This window comes from Cervus canadensis, chromosome 26, assembly GCF_019320065.1.
Source record: "Cervus canadensis isolate Bull #8, Minnesota chromosome 26, ASM1932006v1, whole genome shotgun sequence".
NCBI lineage: Eukaryota > Metazoa > Chordata > Mammalia > Artiodactyla > Cervidae > Cervus > Cervus canadensis.
The window spans coordinates 37,917,970-37,938,118 of NC_057411.1; the positions used below are offsets into that span (position 1 = coordinate 37,917,970).

A 20,149-nucleotide genomic window follows, 5' to 3' on the forward strand; every position below is an offset into this window, starting at 1 on the left:
CAAGGTACGTAGATGTCAAATGACTGAGTCGAATTCATAAAGGTGTCATAAATGAAGCCGAGGCATCAATTTCCTGGATATTTTGAAAACAAACAGCCCTGATGAGTCAGGGAGTACCTGTTGAACTATTTTGTGCTTAATAGGCTATCGATAGGCTAGCCGATGTATCAATAAATACTGTATAAATTTCAGTCATATTCTCTACCCATAGTAAGCTTACACACTGGGAAGATAAGATCAGTATACATGAAACAGTAATACACATGAGCGAGTCAGAGTTTTAAGAACAGGTTATATTGCACAGCCTCTGTGATCTACATTACAGGAGGAGAGGGAGATCAAAGGAGAGAGTATGAGAGTAGTCGCACTTGAATTGAAATTTGAAGGACAAAAATAGTTAGGTAGATCGAAAATAAATGGAAGGACTCTCCAGATGAGGAAAAAACATAGGAAACAAGGCGGGGAGCAAGGGGAGCTACGTACCATAACAGTTTTGGGATGATCAATTTCCGTTGAACTTGGTCACATCCCTGTTCTGAGACTGACGTGAATAACTTACAGTGCCCGACTTGAGTGCTCAGGAGAGTGATTTCACTTCATTTTGAAAAGGAACCAACAGAAGAAACTAGTTTAGCTCTGAAAATAATCAGAGCTGAAATATTTAAAGCTTACGCTCCAAGACCACGTGTAGCGGTTAAGGTTATAGAAAGTCTAGTTCTGCACAGTCAGTTCTTAGAGACTTTAGTGAAGCATTCTGAAGAATTTGATTAAAAAATTAAATATGCAGTAGAGGCCTATGAATTCTTTATCCAAACTTTCTCCTGTCCTAAAATCTTACAGAAAGATATATTCCCTGTAGGGTTAGACTTGGGTGATGGCAACCTATGACTAGATGTTTCTCATCTTTTCAGAATCAAGATGGTAGGGACTGTATACTTATTAAAAATGAAGATTCCAGAAACCAACCTGAAACTTAGTGAATTGCAGTCTTTGGGCATTTGGTTCCTGGAATCTGCATTTTAACAGGCTTTCCTCTGTAATGATTTTTTTTTTTCTGGTGTAATGATTTTTATGCATGCTAAAATATGATAACTACTACTACTGTGATCTTATTGTTCCTTTTCTTTCCCTACTTTGCTCTGCTAAAAAGTGTGTATGCGCTTATGTATTTTCAAAGGATAGTAAAATATCAAACTTATCAGAGCTACCCGTATTCCTACTTGGACTAATATTCTATTCAATACAAATCAGAATTGCAACAATTGAGGGTTGCATCATAATAGATGGTGGTACAGTGTGCTGTAGTGAAGAGTCAAAACCATAAAGCCAGCCCTCCACCCTCAATATTTCAACGATAGAGTGTTGTAGTTAAGAGCATGGACTATGGAGCAACACTGCCAGTGTTCAAACCGCACTCTATAAACTTGCAAGCTCTGAAACCATGGTCAGGCCACTCAAACTCTCTGCCTTAGTTCCCCATCTGTAAAATGATTATCATAGTGGTAATACCGGCATCAAAAGGTTATTGTGAAGATGAAATTAATTCATACATGTAAAAGTGCCTGGCACAGAATAATAAGTATTGAATAAATATTATCATTATTTCATCACCATCCTCAACATTGTTTTACCACAGCTACCACTAATAAAGGAGTTTCCCTGGTGGCTCAGATGGTAAAGAATCTGCCCGCAATGCGGGAGACCTAGGTTCAATCCCTGTGTTGAGAAGGTTCCCCTGGAGAAGGGAACAGCTACCCACTCCAGTATTCTGGCCTGGAGAATTCCATGGACAGAGGGGTCTGGCAGGCTGCAGACATGGCAGCCCATGGGGATGCAGAGAGTCAGACACAACGGAGTGGCTTTCCCTTCACCACTAGTAATAATAGTGGTGCTGGTAGTAGCAGCAATACTAGTAGTAGAAGGACCTTAGGAAAGTAATTGACTTTTTAAAGTCTTGTTTTCTTCAACCGTGAAGTATGTTCAATGAATCTGTTTTGCCTGTTGGAACACAAACTGTGTATCCCTAACTCAAATGTTAAAGGACTTTAAGGTGGTATTCGCTACATCTATTCCCTGATTTTGGTAAGCTTTCAAAGGAATTATTTTCTGTTTGGAATCAGCTTAGAAGTAACCATCTGCCTACTTAACTGTCTGTACTAGACAAATGAAAATAACTGATGTAATCTAGTGTTTACAACTGGGGGCTCACAAGTGTATGTTGCTTTTTTAGCATCATAGAATATGGGTTCTTTCTAGAACCTCACAAACCATTAAGCCCAAACTTTTACTGCTGAGGAAACAGGTTCAGAGAAAACAGTGTCTCACTTCACCTCATAGTTAGAGGTCAAAGAAGACTGGACCCTGATCTCTTAATTCCTAATCCAGTGTTCTTTCTTTTTGATAACTTTCCAAAGAACTAATTTGCATGGAATTAAGTTAAGCTTAATAATCATTTACTGAGCACTTAACTACTTATAAGACAGTATGCTAGGTGCTATGGGTTAAGAAAAATAAATGAAGCCTGTCTCTTCCAAAGAGCATACAATTAAGTTGATGATATAAGGAAATGCAAAACAAGTACAAGAAGCAATAGAATCATGTAGATTGCAGACTGAATGTGGCCTTTGAGTTCAAATTTGAAACGTTAGTAATAGGATGTAGGTTCATTCTAATGTCCTTCCCATCCTGGCTATGCTTGTTGGAGTCTGTTCCAGGTGAAAAGCAGTAGGACAGTAGATAAGTGGTTGGTTTATTATTCTGTTCCATGAATATGTGCCATATTCTGCCCAGGAATGAGCTATGAATGGATTTGAATAGCATCATCCTTGGTATGTTTACAAAACAGACATAACCTAAGCTGAACTGTCTAATCCTATTCCTGCTAAAATTTGTCTACATTTCTTTCAGGGTAAGGAAATGTATTTGGTAGAGAGGGATTTCCCAGCAGCTGAATCTGTATAAGACTCAGTTTTGTATTTTTGAATAAAGTCTGCTTTCAAAGAAAATAGAATTAATGTTATCTGTTCTAAGGGAAAAAAAGCTTAAGCTTAAGATTATTCTGGTAATTTTAAAACCAGTCTTTTTTTTTACTATCGTATTTTAACTTGCTGTTCACTTCTACTTCAGAGAAAAAATGATGAATTTTCCCAGTGACAGTGAGACATGTTTATTTAAACTTCATTCTGATGCATGAACATGAAAGAATTTCAGTGTTTTTCCTGTCTGTTTATGCCTGAGATGAAATACTGATTATTAATTTTCCTAGGAATTAGAAGATAAATGAAACAGAATCTAAAGATCCAAATCAACAGCATTTGACATTTTCTTTTTAAAAACAAGTTTTTGCGACTGTTTACATAGTGGTCAAGCTGTAAATTCCCTGCAGGGTGCAAAGCAGGGTTGGTACTTTCCATGGGGGGACCAGTGTGTGTGCCTTGTGATATGGATTACTAATGCATGAACAACCAAATCATTTGAAATTCTGTGCTCCTGATCCTTTATATATATGAAAGGATTTTGATGCCAGAATTCTGTGATTCATTGCTTTCATTTATAGCCTCGAATGTTCAACTACTAACATGACGTTGGCTCTCACAAAAGAGAATGGTCAGTTACTTGTTAGGAAGTATCCCTAAATTTAGCCCCAAAAAGAAGACTTGGATATGTATTTAAGACTGAAAGGAATTTAAGCATAAAGAGAATCCCAGCTCATTGATGTGTTAATTAACAGAAACATAACCTGTGAGGAAAAAAGTCAACAAGAGGGGCAGGTGGTATTGACATTGAAATGAAATGACAGAAAATTTGCCATAAAAGGGTTTTGTTTTGTTTTGGGTGGTGTTTTGTCTTGGGTTTTTTTGTTTTTTGTTTTTTGGGTTTTGTTTTGTTTTTTTTAGTAGTAGTTCTATTGAGATCTAATTCGCATACCATACAATTTACCCACTTAAAGTGCACAATTTAGTGATTTTTTTCATATATCCACATAGTTAACCAAGTTGTGCAAGTATCACCACAATCTGCCATAAGCTTTTAAAATTATAATAAGAATATTTTCTCTGGGCAAAACTCTCCTCTGCACAACTTTTTTCAGGCATGAACGCACCATATCGGCGTGTCCAGGTTTGATCTCTCCCTCTCCCCATCCTTGGTTCCCTGGTGTTTTAGCAGAGGCACTCCTAGGGTTAAATGTCATTCTCTGTCAAATGTCATTTTCTTTTCTAAATGAGCACTATAATTGGAAACTCAGGGTCAAGGAGCCTGAATGAACCCCAAACATTAGTAAATCCGAGATCACTAGCTGAAGTTGGAAAGGCTGACCAGGCCCCTCCCTGGCTGTGAGAAAGCTACAGGGATGGAGCGATGGTTTGGAAATCAGGATCTTCCCACCTGCTTTTGAAAACCCTCGATGGCCACTCTCAAAGCTGCCTACTTCCGCGGGCAATCAAAATGAGTAAAAACTGCATGCTGTTTTTTCTATTTCTTAAAATAGCTCTTCTCCTAAAGGTTCTATGGTGTTTCCATCACGTAAAGCAATCCTGTTTCCTTGTAGAGAGAGCTTCGTTTAGGAGCCTGAACCTCCAAGCAGAGTCCGTTAGAGGATTCAGTGTGGGACGAGCAGTCAGCACTGGTAGTCTGGCCAGCAGCACCCTGAACAAACTTGCCGTTCGACCTCTGTCGGTTCAAGCTGAGATTCTGAAGAGGCTCTCCTGCTCAGAGCGGTCGCTTTACCAGCCATTGCAAAACAGTGCAAAGGAGAAGAGCGGCAAAACTGCATGGGAGGAAAAGCCTAGAGGGATGAGTAAATCATACCACGATCTCAGTCAGGCCTCTCTCTACCCTCACCGGAAAAATGTCAATGTTAACACGGAACCCCCACCACAAACCGTGGCGGAGTTGGTAGGAAAACCGCTTCACCAGATGGCGAGATCTGACACAGAATCTCTGGCAGGAGTCACAAAACTCAATAAGTAAGGACATAATTAAGCCAAACTACCTACTTGTAAATTCTGCATTTCATACTTCTGTTTTTGATGATTTATTTTCACCATATTTTTTTTTTTTACATTGACACTTCCCTCCTTCCCACCTTTGCTTTTCCCTCTTTAGTTCAAAGTCTGTTGCAAGTTTAAATAGAAGTCCTGAGAGGAGGAAACAGGAATCAGACTCCTCATCCTTTGAAGACCTTGGTCAAGCATATGTTCTAGGTCAGCACAAACCGGCTTACCTTCTTTCTCCTGTACCCCTTGCTCATGGTGAAGGGAATGAGACAATGTTAATTACCAGGAAACTAGAATTTGGGGTCCTGTTTCCTAATTGTCTAAACTTTTTGGGAATATAAAATTTCAGACTACCTAAGAAGTACCCAAACAAAAATAAAAAGCACCAAGTCAAATCAAAAAGTTGATTTAACAGGTGATTGCCTCACAGCATGGGCTGTTTGCTTTCTCTTGGTTGCAGTTCAAAGTCGTGACAGTCTTACCGAGAGAACCCAGACAGTCTGGTGCCATGGCTCTGGCTAGCCTTTGAGTTTTCCCTACAGCCTGTGAGTGTAGACTCCACTAATGCTCCATGTTTTAAAGAGCAGTTTATTTTGGGTACTTTCTGAATGGAGACAATGGACAAAAGTTTATTTAGGGTACCTTCTGAATGGAATTGTCCCTAAAAAGAGATAAGTTTTATGAACTGTGTTATGGTTGTTAGGTAGAAATTCCTAGTTGATTTAAGTTTTCTCAGATCCTCCCAGCTAGCTATGAACTGTTTTAGACAAAAGTCATTTGTGCTGCTCATACATACACACACCACCTTATAAACAGTTAAGGATTCCCATTGTTCTGTGCGTCTTAAAAGGGAAAAACGTGGGAATCCATCTTCCAGAAGACTGGATATTTAAGCATAAAGGTCTGAATGATTACTCAAAATAGGAAATAACTAGGGAGACAAGAGATCAACAGGGATGCCCGCTGCAGTTGTTTTACTAAATAATACTAATTAACTCCCCCTTAGAACTGAATTTGACTGGTTAGCCCTAAGCACACAGAGTTTAAAAAGTATTTTCTCACCCTGTAATTGGATTGGGGATAAGTGCAATAAATTAAGTCAAAGAGAACTGTACGCTATAGTTGTTTAAATATTTATAGAAAGTCACATTACTTCATTAATATAGATTTCTACAACTTTCAGAGATTATACTATCAATAATTTAAATTGAATTGGTTAAAAAAAAAACTTTAAATAGCTGAAAGACAAGACTCCATCTTATAGGTTACCCTATGCATTGAAAATAGCCTAAAAAGCCACCAATTCAATCTTTTAGAAAGTAATTTTCGAAGTGTATTCATGTATAATGAGATCTCTTACAGACTCTTATTTTCTTTAGGAAGGCTTTGTTCATCATAAAAATTCATCACATATCAGGTGCTGAGTAGTAAATATTCCATAGAAAAGCGCAAGTAAAATTCAACCATGAAAGAAAATTGCTGTATTTGTTTTTGATTGATTATTCATTCTTTTTGAATATTGAACTTCCTTTTAAAATTTGAACAGACACCTTTAAAAGTCATTTTAGTTTCATCATTTCATATATGACATATCAAAATGTCATTGTCAGAAACAATACATTTGTGTTTCAATTTATTCTGCAGAACAAGTTGATGTGCTTAACTTGGACATTAAAAGTAGTTTTTTTTTTAAAAGTTCATTGTGGGAAGATATGTTTTTCAAGTGTAAATAACAGAAATTGTTGCTGCCTTGATGTTTTATTGATTTTTATTATTTTATCAGAAGAAATTTCTTCTATATATAATATCTGACCATTTTTAAACTGTCTAATAATTTAATTTATACTACAGGAATGACTTTGCATAGTTCTGGAAATTCTTCATCCCAAGTACCCTTAAAAGAAAATGGTAGGTTTACAAAATGTTTTTCCCCTCATTGCCATCATATTTTTTCTCTTGTACCTTGTAAGAGCGTCGTGGACCTACTAATAAATAGTTTTCAATTCCCTGCCAAGGATTTTAGGCCTTGCCTTACATTGGAGTCAAAGGAGAGTTTTGGTTTTCAGCATTTTGATGATGTGAAGGGACCTGTAATGTAGACTACTATGAAGTGACAAATTCGAGATAAGGACACTAATTGGGGAGCTAAGATAGCTTAGATGGGAGATAATTTTGATTGAAAAGAGCTTTAACTGAGGTAGTTATTTGAAAGGGATACTTCTGCTGAATCTTGAAATAAAAGGAGTATTTATTCAGGCAGAATGATATAGATAAGTATTTCAGACCAAGGACAAAGTGTGATCAAAGACATGCAGACATGGGAGAAGATAACCAGATTCAAGGAAATGTACGAATCTCAGACTGGGGGTGTGTTGGGGTCAAGGTGAAGGTCAAGAACTAAATGTGGACTGTCACTGAATCTTACCATAAATCTTTTGGGAAGAATCTGAAGACTTTAAATGTTGAGGTAAAGAGTTTAGAAAGAATCTGAGAAGAAACAGAATTGTAAGAAAAAAAACTTTGTGCAATTATTTGAAAGTCATTCAGAATTCAGGTTCAGAATGTTTAGAATTTAGCTTACTTTCATGTACATTATTTTTATTTTTCTAACAACTTTCATGGGTCTAAAGAATATTATTATCACTATGTATACACTATATTTTCTCCAAAAATGTTTACGTTTTACCCTTAAATTCTTAAGGTTGAAATAATCAGAAGCCTGATGAGAAGGAAGCAAATATGCTAATCAAAAGTGTTAATATAAAAAAAAAGTGTTAATATAGTTAAACTTGATGAAACTTTTAAGTTTTGTTCTCATTTTCCTGAGAGCCAAGGCAAAAATAAAGGCATGAATATTGGTTGAACCATATGAAACGTGTTTTTGTAGGCCAAAACTGTCAGACCCCAGTAAATTATTTTGTATAATTCTCATTCTCTAATAGAAATACAAATACACATGCAAGAGAACATTTTTCTTGGAAGCAAAATTGTGTCCCAAAGTAGCTCTTTTTACTTTTATAATATCTTAAATACTCAGAACAAATAAAGATTTTTTTCATTTCATAGTTTTTAATGTATCAATCCTCAAAAAATCTGAGGGTATACGATTAAAGAAAAAGTTAGTCAACTTATACTTGGGCCTAAGTTACTAAGACCTAACCAAAAAGCTATTATATAGCTTTTTTTGTTTGTTTTTCATGGACTGAAGTTAGAATACGTCTATATCTAAAAGAGGTCAATTATTAACATGTCCGTAATGGTTGTACTTATTGTCTGACAGTTCCTTAGTGCTTACTATGTGCCAAACACTTTTCTAAGTGTGTTATGTTTAGCTCTCAGTCCCCACAACAGTCCTATGAGATGGGTCTAATGTTATTTTCTTTTCACATATGAGACGCCAAAGAACAAAGAGGTTGAGGTGCACAGTATGTCATGGAGCTGGCAAAAGCTGGTGCTGTGATGCGAATGCAGTGTGTCTGTTTCCAGAGCCCACACTCTAAACCACCCTTTAGACTGTCTCCTAGAAAAATAATGCCTAATTATTTGTAGGTATTATTTTTCCCAGCTAAACTTTTGAAAGAAGCTGGAAAATAATCTATTCAAGGATGAGAACCTGACATGTGTTCTTTACTTAGATTCTAACAGAAAAGAATGTGAACTTACATTCTGAATACCAAAGGAACAGCCTGTGGACAGTAGGGTCTATGTTTAAAGCTCTGGGCACCTTTATTTTCCCACCTGCCCCCTACAGCAGGGCCAATCCACCTTCCCATGGAGGCATTCCCGTGTTGGCTTACAGACAAGTTTATATTTTCTTTAAGATTCTCCTTGAATCTCTCCAAGTAGCCCTGAATTAATTAATGTCAAGAATTGAGTTTTTACATAATAGAGCATGGCAAACATGTTTTTCCAATTAAGGTAACTGAAAATTAAGAAGTTACTTGCCCATTGGTCAAATATAGGACTTTTTGATTCTAATTTCAGTGTTTTTCTTTGCTCATCAAGACTATTAGGAGAAAATTAGAAATGAGCATTAACTAATACTGAATTATTTATTACTTAATATAAGGACCAATGAATAAAATTTAATCTTAACCTTTCACAACTTTCAGAGCCCCATAAAGAGTGTGAAACTTAGAGGATAAAAGAAAAAAGGCAAGAGTCCTCCAATCTCATGAAACAAATATAGAAAGGATTCTAGTCCTTTGATTAACTGTAATTTCTACCCCCTCGCCAAAAGAAGGTTGCTTAACCTGTCAAAAAGATACACCATACAATAGCCCTTTTTTTATTTTTTAAAAATTATGAGTTGATTTATAATATATTAGTTTCTAGAGTACAACATAGTAAAGAGTATTTTATATTTCATTAAAAGTTATTATGAAGCAATGTCTATTGTTATTACAAAGCAATAATTCCCTGTACTGTACAATATATCTTGTTACTTATCTACTTTATACATGATAGTTTGTGTTTCTTAATCCCATACCCCTACCAACCCTCCCTGATTCCATCTTCCCACTGGTGACCACTGGTTTGTTTCCTATACCTGTGAATCTGTTTTGCTGTATATATCCATTTGTTTTATATTTTAGATTCCATGTATAACTGATATCATATAGTATATGTATTTTCTGTCAGAGTTATTTCCCTAAACCCAGTATTCTTATTCTCTAGGTTCATCCACATTGCTGCAAATAACAGAATTTCATTCCTTTTTATAACTGAGTGATATTCCATTGTGTATTTGTGTGTGTGTGTGTATCACATCTTCTTTATCCATTCATTCTGTTGATGGACACTTGGGTTGCTTCTGTATCTTAGATATTTGTAAATTGTGCTGCTGTGAACTTTGGGGTACATGTGTATTTTTGAATTAGTGATTTTGTTTTTCCTGGATGTATACCCAGGAGTGGAATTGCTGGGTCATGTGATAGTTCTATTTTTAGGTTTTTGAGAAACATCCATATTGTTTTCCATAGTGGCTGCACCATTTTACATTCCCACCAACAGTGTACAAGGATTCTCTTTTCTCCACACCCCCAACAGCATTTGATTTTTATAGACTTTTATTGCATGTAGCCATTCTGACAGGTATGAGGTGATAGCTCATTGTGGTTTTAGTCTGCGTTTCTGATGATTACTGATTTCAAGTATCTTTTTATGTGCCTGTTGACCATTTGTATGTCTTTTTTGGAAAAATGTCTATTAAGGCCTTTGGGTCATTTTTTCTTTTTTTTGGTTGTGTTTTTTATATTGAGTTGTATGAGTTATATATTTTGGATATTATCCCTTGATGGTCATATTTACAAAATAGTTTCTCTCATTCAGTAGATTATCTTTTCATTTTGTCAGTGGTTTCCTTTGCAGAAGTTTTTAAATTTAATTAGGTCTTATTTGTTCATTTTTGCTTTTATGTCGTTTGCCTGAGAAGACATATCCAAAAAAAATATTACTACAGTTTATGTCAAAGTGTGGTTCTGCCTATGTTCTCATCCAGGACTTTTATGGTTTTAGGTTTTTTATCCATTTGGGGTTTATTTTTGTACATGGTATGAGGAAGTGTTCTAATCTCATTATTTGACATGTACTATTCCAGTTTTTTTAAGCATCAGTTATTGAAGAGACTGTCTTTTCTCAGTTGTATATTTTACTTCCTTTGCTATACAATAATTGACATGTTCTTGTTCAGTCGCTCAGTTGTGTCCCACTCTTTGTGACCCCATAACTGCAGCATGCCAGGGCGCTCTGTCCTTCACCAACTCCTAGAACTTGCTCAAACTCATCTTCATTGAGTCAATGATGCCATCCAACCATCTCGTCCTCTGTCGTCCCCTTCCCCTCCTGCCTTCAGTCTTTCCCAGCATCAGGGTCTTTTCTAATGAGTTGGCTCTTCTCATCAGGTGGCCAAAGTATTGCAGCTGCAGCTTCAATATCAGTCCTTCCAATGAATATTCAGGATTGATTTCCTTTAGGATGGACTGGTTTGATCTCCTTGCAGTCCAAGGGACTCGCAAGAGTCTTCTCCAACACCACAGTTCAAAAGCATCAATTCTTCAGCACTCATCCTTCTTTATGGTCCAACTTTCATATCCATACATGACTAATGGAAAAACCATAGCTTTGACTAGACAGATCTTTGTTGGCAAAGTAATGTCTCTGCTTTTTAATATGCTGTCTAGGTTTGTCATAGCTTTTCTTCAAAGGAGCAAGCGTCTTTAGTTTCATGACTGCAGTCACCATCTGCAGTGATTTTGGAGCCCAAGAAATAAAGTCTCTCACTGTTTCTGTTGTTTCCCCATCTATTTGGCATGAAGTGATGGGACCGGAAGCCATGATCTTCATTTTCTGAACGTTGAGTTTTAAGCCAGCTTTACTCTCCTCTTTCACCTTCATCAAGAGGTTCTTTAGTTCCTCTTCCCTTTCTGCCATAAGGGTGATGTCATCTGCATCTCTGAGCTTACTGTTATTTCTCCTGGCAATCTTGATTCCAGTTTGTGCTTCCTCCAGCCAAGCGTTTCTCATGATGTACTCTGCATATAAGTTAAATAAGCAGGGTGACAATATATAGCCTTGATGTACTCCTTTTCCTATTTGGAACCAGTCTGATGTTCCATGTCCAGTTCTAACTGTTGCTTCTTGACCTGCATACAGGTTTCTCAAGAGGCAGGTCAGGTGGTCTGGTATTCCCATCTCTTTCAGAATTTTCCACAGTTTGTTGTGATCCACACAGTCAAAGGCTTTAGCACAGTCAATGCAGCAGAAGCAGATGTTTTTCTGGAATTCTGTAGCTTTTTCTGTGATCCAACAGGTGTCAGCAATTTGATCTCTTGTTCCTCTGCCTTTTCTAAATCCAGCTTGTACATCTGGAAGTTCTCAGTTCACAAACTGTTGAAGCCTAGCTTGGAGAGTTTTGAGCATTACTTTGCCAGTGTTTAGCAAGGGCTTCCCTGCCAGCTCAGTTGGTAAAGAAACCACCTGCAATGCAGGAGACCCCGGTTCATTTCCTGGATTGCGAAGATCCGCTGAAGGAGGGACAGGCTACCCACTTCAGTATTCTTGGGCTTCCCTTGTGGCTCAGTTGGTAAAGAATCACCTGCAATGTGGGAGACCTAGGTTCAATCCCTGGGTTGGGAAGATCCCCTGGAGAAGGGAAAGGTGACCCTCTCCAGTATTCTGGCCTGGAGAATTCCATGGACTGTATAGTCCATGGGGTTGCAAAGAGTCAGCCACTACTGAGCGACTTTCACTTGCTAGTGTGTGAAATGAGTGCAATTGTGCGGTAGTTTGAACATTCTTTGGCATTGCCTTTCATTGGGATTGGAATGAAAACTGACCTTTTCCAGTTCTGTGGCCACTGCAGAGTTTGCAAATTTGCTGGCATATTGAGTGCTGCACTTCACAACAGCATCATCTTTTAGGATTTGAAATAGCTCAACTGGAATTCCATCACCTCCACTAACTTTGTTTTTAGTGATGCTTCCTAAGGCCCACTTAACTTCACATTCCAGGATGTCTAGCTCTAGGTGAGTGATCACACCATTGTGGCTATCTGAGTCATTAAGATCTTTTTTGTATGGTTCTTCTGTGTATTTTTGCCACCTCTTCTTTGTATCTTCTGCTTCTGTTAGGGCCATACCATTTCTGTCCTTTATTGTTCCCATCTTTGCATGAAATGTTCCCTTAGTATCTCTGATTTTCTTGAAGAGATCTCTAGTCTTTCCCATTCTGTTGTTTTCCTTTATTTCTTTGCATTGATCACTTAGGAAGGTTTTCTTATCCCTCCTTGCTGTTCTTTGGAACTTCAGATGGGTGTGTCTTTCCCTTTCTCCTTTGCCTTTATCTTCTCTTCTTTTCTCAGCTATTTGTAAGGCCTCCTCAGACAACCCTTTTGCCTTTTTGCATTTCTTTTTCTTGGGGATGGTTTTGATTACCACCTCCTGTATGTTATAAATCTCCATCCATAGTTCTTCAGGTAGTCTGTCAGATCTAATCCCTTGACTCTATTTGTCATTTTCACTGTATAATTATAAGGGATTTTATTTAGGTCCTACCTGAATGACCTAATGGTTTTCTCTACTTTCTTCATTTTCAGTCTGAATTTTGCAGTAAGGAGTTCATGATCTGAGCCACAGTCAGCTTCTGGTCTTGTTTTTGCTGACTGTATAGAGCTTCTCCATCTTTGGCTGCAAAGAATATAATCAATCAGATTTTGGTATTGACCATCTGGTGATGTCCATGTGTAGAGTCATCTCTTGTGTTGTTGAAAAAGTGTGTTTGCTATGACCAGTGTGTTCTCTTGGCAAAACTCTGTTAGCCTTTGCCCTAAGTAACCATAGGTGCATAAATTTATTTCTAGGTTCTCTGTCCCATTGATCTATGTGTCTGCTTTGTGCCAGTACCATGGTGTTTTTATTACTGTAGCTTTGTAATATAATCTGAAGTCTGAGATGATGATAGCTTTATTCTTTTTTTCCAAAATTGCTTTGGCAATTCAAGGTCTTGCGATTCCATATAAATTTTAGGATCATTTCTTCTAGTTCTGTGAAAAATGTCATGCGTATTTTTACATTAAATCTGTAAAGTGCTTTGAGCAGTATGGCCACTGTAGTTTTCAGAGTGAAGATCTTTTACATCCTTGGTTAAGCTTGTTCCTAGGTATTTTATTCTTTTTGATGTGATTTTAAGGAGAATTTTGTTGTTGTTTGCATGCTTTCTTTTTAACTTTCTCTTTCTGATAGTTCCTTAGTAGTATATAGAAAAGCAAAATTTTTTCTTTTTTTTTTTTTTGCTGCTGCACTAGGTCTTCCTTGCTGTGTGCAAGCTTTCTCTGGTTGCAGCAATCAGGGGATACTCTTGGATTCAGTGCCCAATCTTCTCATTGTGGTGGCTTTTCTTGTTGCAGAACACAGGTTCTGGGGCACCCGAGCTTCAGTAGTTGTGACACACAGGCCTTATAGTTCCAGCTCACAGGGTCTAGAGCGTGGACGCAACATTTGTGGCACACAGGCTTAGTTGCTCCGCAGCATGTGGAATCTTCTCAGACCAGGGATCAAACCTATGTCTCTTGCTTTGGCAGGCAGATTCTTATCCACTTTGCCACCAGGGAAGTCCACAACAGATTTCTATATGTTAATCTCATATCCTGCAACTTTACTGACTTCAGTACTATGTTGAATAGAAGTAGAAAGATTTGGGCATCCTTGTCTTGTTCCTGAATTTAGAGGAAAGGTTTTCAGCTTTTCACTGTTGAATATGGTGTTAGCTGTGACCAGCGTGTTGGTCACACACTTTATTATGTTGAGATATGTTCTTTCTATACCCACTTTCTGGAGAGTTTTTATCATGAATAGATGTTGAATTTTGTCAAATGCTCTTCTGTGTCTATTGAGATGATCATGTGCTTTTTATCCTTCCCTTTGTTTATGTGGTATATCACAGACTGTTTTGTGAAAGTTGAACAATCCCTGTGTCCCTGGAATAAATCATGGTGCATGATCCTTTTTATATAGTTTTGCATTTGACTTGCTAATGTTTTGTTGAGGATGCTTGCATCTGTATTTATCAAAGATATTGGCTTGTAATTTTCTTTATTTTGTAGTGTCTTTGTCTGGTTCATACCGTAATAATGCATGGTGGCCTCCTAGAATGAATTTGTGAGTATTTTGTCATCTTCATTTTGAGGGAATCCTTTGAAAAGCATAGGTGTAATTTCTTCTTTATGTGTTTGATAGAATTTTCCTGTGAACTCTCCAGTTCCACGTGACTTTTTTTGCTGGGAATTTTTTAATGACAAATTCAATTGTCCTGCTAGTGGTAGGTCTGCTCAAAGTATCCATTTCTTCTTGACTCAATTTTGGCAGGCTGTATGTTTTTAGAAATTGCTCCATTTATTCTACGTTGTCTAGCTTGTTGGCACGTAACTGTAATATTCCCTTCTGATTTTTTGTATCTCTCTGGTGGGCTTCCCAGGTGGCATGTGGTAGAGAATCCACCTACCAAAGCAGGAGACACATTAAGGAATGCAGGGTCAGTCCCTGGATCAGGACGATCCCCTGAAGGATCGTCCAGTGTTCCACTCCAGTATTCTTACCTGGAGAATCCCATGGACAGAGGAGCCTGGCAGGCTGCAGTCCACAGGACCGTAGATTCAGATACTGCCAAGGGGTCAGGCACAGCTGAGCACACACAGTGTTAGTTGTTTCTCCTCTTTTAACTTCCTCTTTGATCGTTATTATTTTCTTCCTTCGGCTGACTTTGGGCTTTGTTATTTTTCTGTTCCCTTTATAGTAGGTTAGGGGAATTTTTTTTTTTTTAATCTGGTAGATTACCTTGTTTATTTGAGATTAAAAGATTACTTTTTAGTCAGATATCAAGAACCAGTATAATTTAAATGCTAGGGTTTTTTTTTTCCACCTAAAGTTTAATTAGGATACATACATAGTTGAAGATTATGAAAAATAAAAGTCCAAAGTGCTCACAGAGAATTCAGCAGATAGGAGAATTAACCAGAAAGAAAATATAGAGTCAGATAAATTGAGAACTGAAAGGAAGTTAAAAGTTTATCTGAAAAAAATATAAGAAGTTTTATCTAAACCAAGCCTTTCAGTCTATGAATGGGTTAAATATGTCCCTGAAGTGTTATGTGGCTCCATTTCACATAGCTAATTTGTGCTGTCACAGAAGCAAAACACCAAAGTTTCCATCATGATTTTCTGCTTCTACCACCAGAGCAGTTAGTGTATACGGTGATATAACAATGAATAATACCCCTCTCTGTTTTTATACCAATGTAGTGTTGCTGGTCCGTCACCTCCGGGTTTGAAATGGGTCTTTTTTCCCTAGAGTGAGTGATGAATTTATCAGGAGCCTCCTCTACCTTTTGTCCATTTCCTCTTAGAACGAGTTTTGTGGAGCTGCTTGCTAATTGACAAGAGTCTGTATCTGTAATCAGAAAAAAATAATTTTCCTTAGCAAAAGAATTATTGATTCACTTAAATCAATTAGATGGCCTTGGCCTTATCTGAAAAGTGTTTTTACTAGGAAATTCAGATAGCTTACTCATATATGTATCTATCATTAGTATCTACAATTATTCTACTTGGGAACTGATAGATCCTCATGAACCTTTTGAGAGATGAGAAAGGCAACACTGAAACAGTCTCTAATGCAGAGAGTGTACCTTTAATTTCTAAATTATACATGTATCAGTTCTTAAGATATTTCACAGGTAAACATTATTGGGAATAACACCAGCATGTATTACTTAAAGAAGTGGAAATTTCTATTTGAACCTCTTTTTCACATTAAAATATTTGCAGAATTTGCTGTGGCCACAGAAAAAAGAAAATTATTTTAAAGATATAAAAAATATTTACCTTGAATATTAATGCTTATTTCCATACAGTAATTAAAATAACTCAGAAATGTCTTGGTACTTGAAATGTCTGGCTCTTCACTTTCAGTGATTCATAAATTCTATTTAATCCTCATTGAATTCTGTATCTTTAAATTTAGTTGGGTTCTTATGTACTATATACCTCCAGATACTTGTCTTTTTTTTTTTAAGCCAACAGAAAAGTATTTTGAACATCTATGTGAATAGAATACAAGATAAATATAAATTCAGTATGTGCACAGTACTGCTACTAACATGTAGCTCTACACCGACATCCTTCCTCTGTCCCCACGTTAATAAGTCAGGATGACGGGGGTGGTTCCCTGTTATAAAGAGTAGGTTAGCAAAGCTTCACTTTCCAAAATAATTTTCAACTCCACCTGACTCATCTTGTATTTTAACCAAGCTGATCTGTGCCATCTTCCCAGAAGCTTTTCCACCTTTTATCCATCTCAGCTTTTGTTAATGCCTTATCTGATTGTCCAGGGTGGCTCAGACGGTAAAGCATCTGCCTGCAATGCGGGAGACCCAGGTTCAATCCCCGGGTTGGGAAGCTCTCCTGGAGAAGGAAATGGCAACCCACTCCAGTATTCTTGCCAGGAGAACCCCATGGACCGAGAAGCCTGGTAGGTTACAGTCCATGGGGTCGCAAAGAGTCGGACACAACTGAGCAACTTCACTTTCTTTTCTTTCTACATGTTGTACATGTATACCATCTACATAATCCACCTATTAAATTGTACCTCATGTCCTTGAGGAGCTTCCCAGATGGCACAGTAGTAAAGAAACTGCCTGCTAATGCAGAAGATGCAAGAGACGTGGGTTTGATCCCCAGGTCAGGAAGATCCCCTGGAGAAGGAAATGGCAACCTGCTCCAGTATTTTTCCTAGAAAATTCCATGGACAGAGGAGCCTGGCGGGCTGCAGCCCATGGGATCATGAAGAGTCGGACACGACTGTGCACATGCACACACTTGTCCCTGAAGTCTTTTATTTCTGGCAGGAAGAAATCTCTCTGCTCTTACAGGTCCGACTCATACTTTTGTGATACAAATATTTCTTTGAGTGGTTAACATTCTGTTAATCAATCAAACTAAATCTTTGTTCTTCTAGCCTGATCAGATTGAGCTCTGATCTGAGCCAACTTTATTACGCTAGCAGTTTTCATATATATTATCACTTTTTTATATTATCTCTTTTTATTTTCTCCAATTGCCTAATGAGGGACTTTCACAGGAATATTATTCAGCAGATGTTGGGTTAGCCAAAAAGTTCACTCAGGTTTTTCTGTTAAGATGTTTTGGAAAATCCCAAATGAACTTTTTGGCCAACACAATATTTGAAATTTGAAAGTATAACTGAGTGAATGAATATTCAAATCTCATTGATGAATCCTTGAATATAGAGAGCCTAATGTGTTGCTTCTAGTTAGAGAAATAAATACCAAAAAAATTGCATAATTAGTGTATGTATGTGTGTACTTATATCCCAATATTGTTTACCTAGGAAATGTTTTATATACATGCACACACATATTTTTTAGCCAAATAAGTAGTGTAAATAACCAATCTTGTAAGTACATATTGTTGGAAATGAAAATAAAGAAATGGCATTTTTATTCTTTGAATCAGTACCTTTGACTTGTAGCAGATACTGCTTAAAAACATTCAGAATATTGATCACTTTTATAATCAAAGGGAGAAACACACTGCATAAAGGAAATGGACTCTGTCTTCACAATGGTGATGATAAAAGTTTACATTTAATACCTAACATGACTTCATCCCGTATTTGTTTCATTTTATCAGTTTCATTCTGTTGTATTTTTTATTCAACTCTAGCTGAAAATTAATCATCTATTTTAGGATGAAAGTAGAGTCGGACACAACTAAAGCGACTTAGCCGCAGTAGCAGCATATCAGCCACTTAGATAATATTAATTTAGACAATAACTATATAAACCCAATATATAAGGCTCTTCACACCATTGTCCAGGGATCTTTTTCCTTTTTTGATATCTCATTAGTTAGAAATATTGAACTACTACTACTTCTGTTGATTATAGCTGAGTTGATAACTAAGTTTTGGTCAAAAAGAAACAACATAATAGAGACACATATACTAGAGGAAGCTATCAAGCTTGCACTAGCCCTTGGTGTTTAAGGGACAAGATTAATTCACTTCAGAGAGCTTCTAATGGTGGTGGTTGTTTTCTGAAATTAAAGGAGTCTATTTCTAGAATATGAACTATCACATTTGCATCGTTTAAGCATTAGTACATGTTGTAACATGTTATTATTAATAACATAATAATGCAATTTGAAATCCATGGGTAGTCATATGTTGGCAAATAACCTCTAATTTTCAAAAAGTTTCAATATGCCTAAAAACTATTGAGAGATAAATTTGCAGATTTAAGCAGATGTCTTTCTGAGTGTGTTGAACTCATTTGCTGCCACTACCACCTCCTCACACACAGACAAGTGGCAACTATTAAATTACAGTTGGTGTTAAGAAATCGACTAATTTACTCAAGCTGCCATAACACGGTCCCACAGATTGGGAGGCTTAAACAACATGGATTTGTTCTCATACTTTTGGAGGTTAGAAGTCTGAGATCAAAGTGTCAGCAGCATTGATTTCTTGAGACCACTCCTTGACTTTGTAGATGGAGGTATCCTGTCTTCACATGATTTTCTCTCTGTGCACACATGTCTATATCCACATTCCCTCTTTATAAAGTGAAGTCGCTCAGTCGTGTCTAACTCTTTGTGACCCTATGGACTGTAGCCCACCAGGCTCCTCCGTCCATGGAGTTTTCCAGGCAAGAGTACTGGAAATGGGTTGCCATTTCCTTCTTCAGGGGATCTTCCCAACCCAGGGATCAAACCCAGGTCTCCCTCATTGCAGGCAGGCGCTTTACCATCTGAGCCAACAGGGAAGGCCCCCTCTTTATAAGGAAGAAGTCATATTGGATTAGGCCACCCTAGACACCTCCTTTTAACTTAATTATCTTTTTAAAAACCTGTCTCTAAATATGGTTATGAATTCTGCAGTACTAGGAGTTACTGGTTCAGCACATTTATTTGTGGAAAGGGTGGAGGAACACATTTTAACTCATAACAAGAAGTGTGTGTGTGTATTTCTGTGTTTTCACATGCTCTGATTGCTAACTAAATGAAGTAATTTTAATAAAATGACAGTTACGTGGCATATTTATTGGTTTAATTTAGGAGATACTTTTCAGTGATCCACTTGCTTAAAAAAAAAGGTGGAAATAAGAAAAAATAAATTTTAGTTTTGATGCCAACATTCACTCAGTGTATTTAGCATTTATCAAGTCCCTAAGGTGTTTTGCTGGGCAGTGATGCCCACTATAATCTTAAGCAAGTCATGAACTGTTATTCCTTATCTGCTAAAAAGTGACTAAAAATCTCTTTGTCTACCTCATGAGATTGTTCCATAAATAAAATAAGAAATAAATTGAAGCCCTTTGAGAATATAAATGTGCCAGCCAAGTCATTAGATTTAAAAGAATTAATCCTGTCTCTTCGTAAACCTTGAATTTACCATGAATGTTTTTTACTCATACATGTAGAAATGCCAGCCACTTATTAGTAGATTTTTTATAACATATTGAGCGTTGTCAAATTCAGGAGGTCAGCTATGATGTTATAGAAAGACATAGAGTGTAACAACCTAAGTTTAAGGTTCTGTTCTTACCTGTACTAACCGAGTAAACCTGCTCAAATCAT

General features: G+C 37.1%; 1 protein-coding gene across 10 annotated transcripts in view; it reads left to right on the plus strand.

Moving 5' to 3' along the window:
• The window catches only part of PTPN13 (protein tyrosine phosphatase non-receptor type 13), a 209,870-nt gene that overhangs the window by 143,532 nt on the left and 46,189 nt on the right, over window positions 1–20,149 (plus strand). For 7 of the 10 annotated variants that reach the window (XM_043448301.1, XM_043448303.1, XM_043448300.1 and 4 more), the window contains 3 exons: window positions 4,550–4,967; window positions 5,107–5,204; window positions 6,849–6,905. The exons of the other annotated variants lie outside the window; for them this stretch is intronic. In XM_043448301.1, the coding sequence (XP_043304236.1) occupies window positions 4,550–4,967; window positions 5,107–5,204; window positions 6,849–6,905 (573 nt within the window). The remainder of the gene's footprint in view (window positions 1–4,549; window positions 4,968–5,106; window positions 5,205–6,848; window positions 6,906–20,149) is intronic. 10 annotated transcript variants of the gene reach the window in all.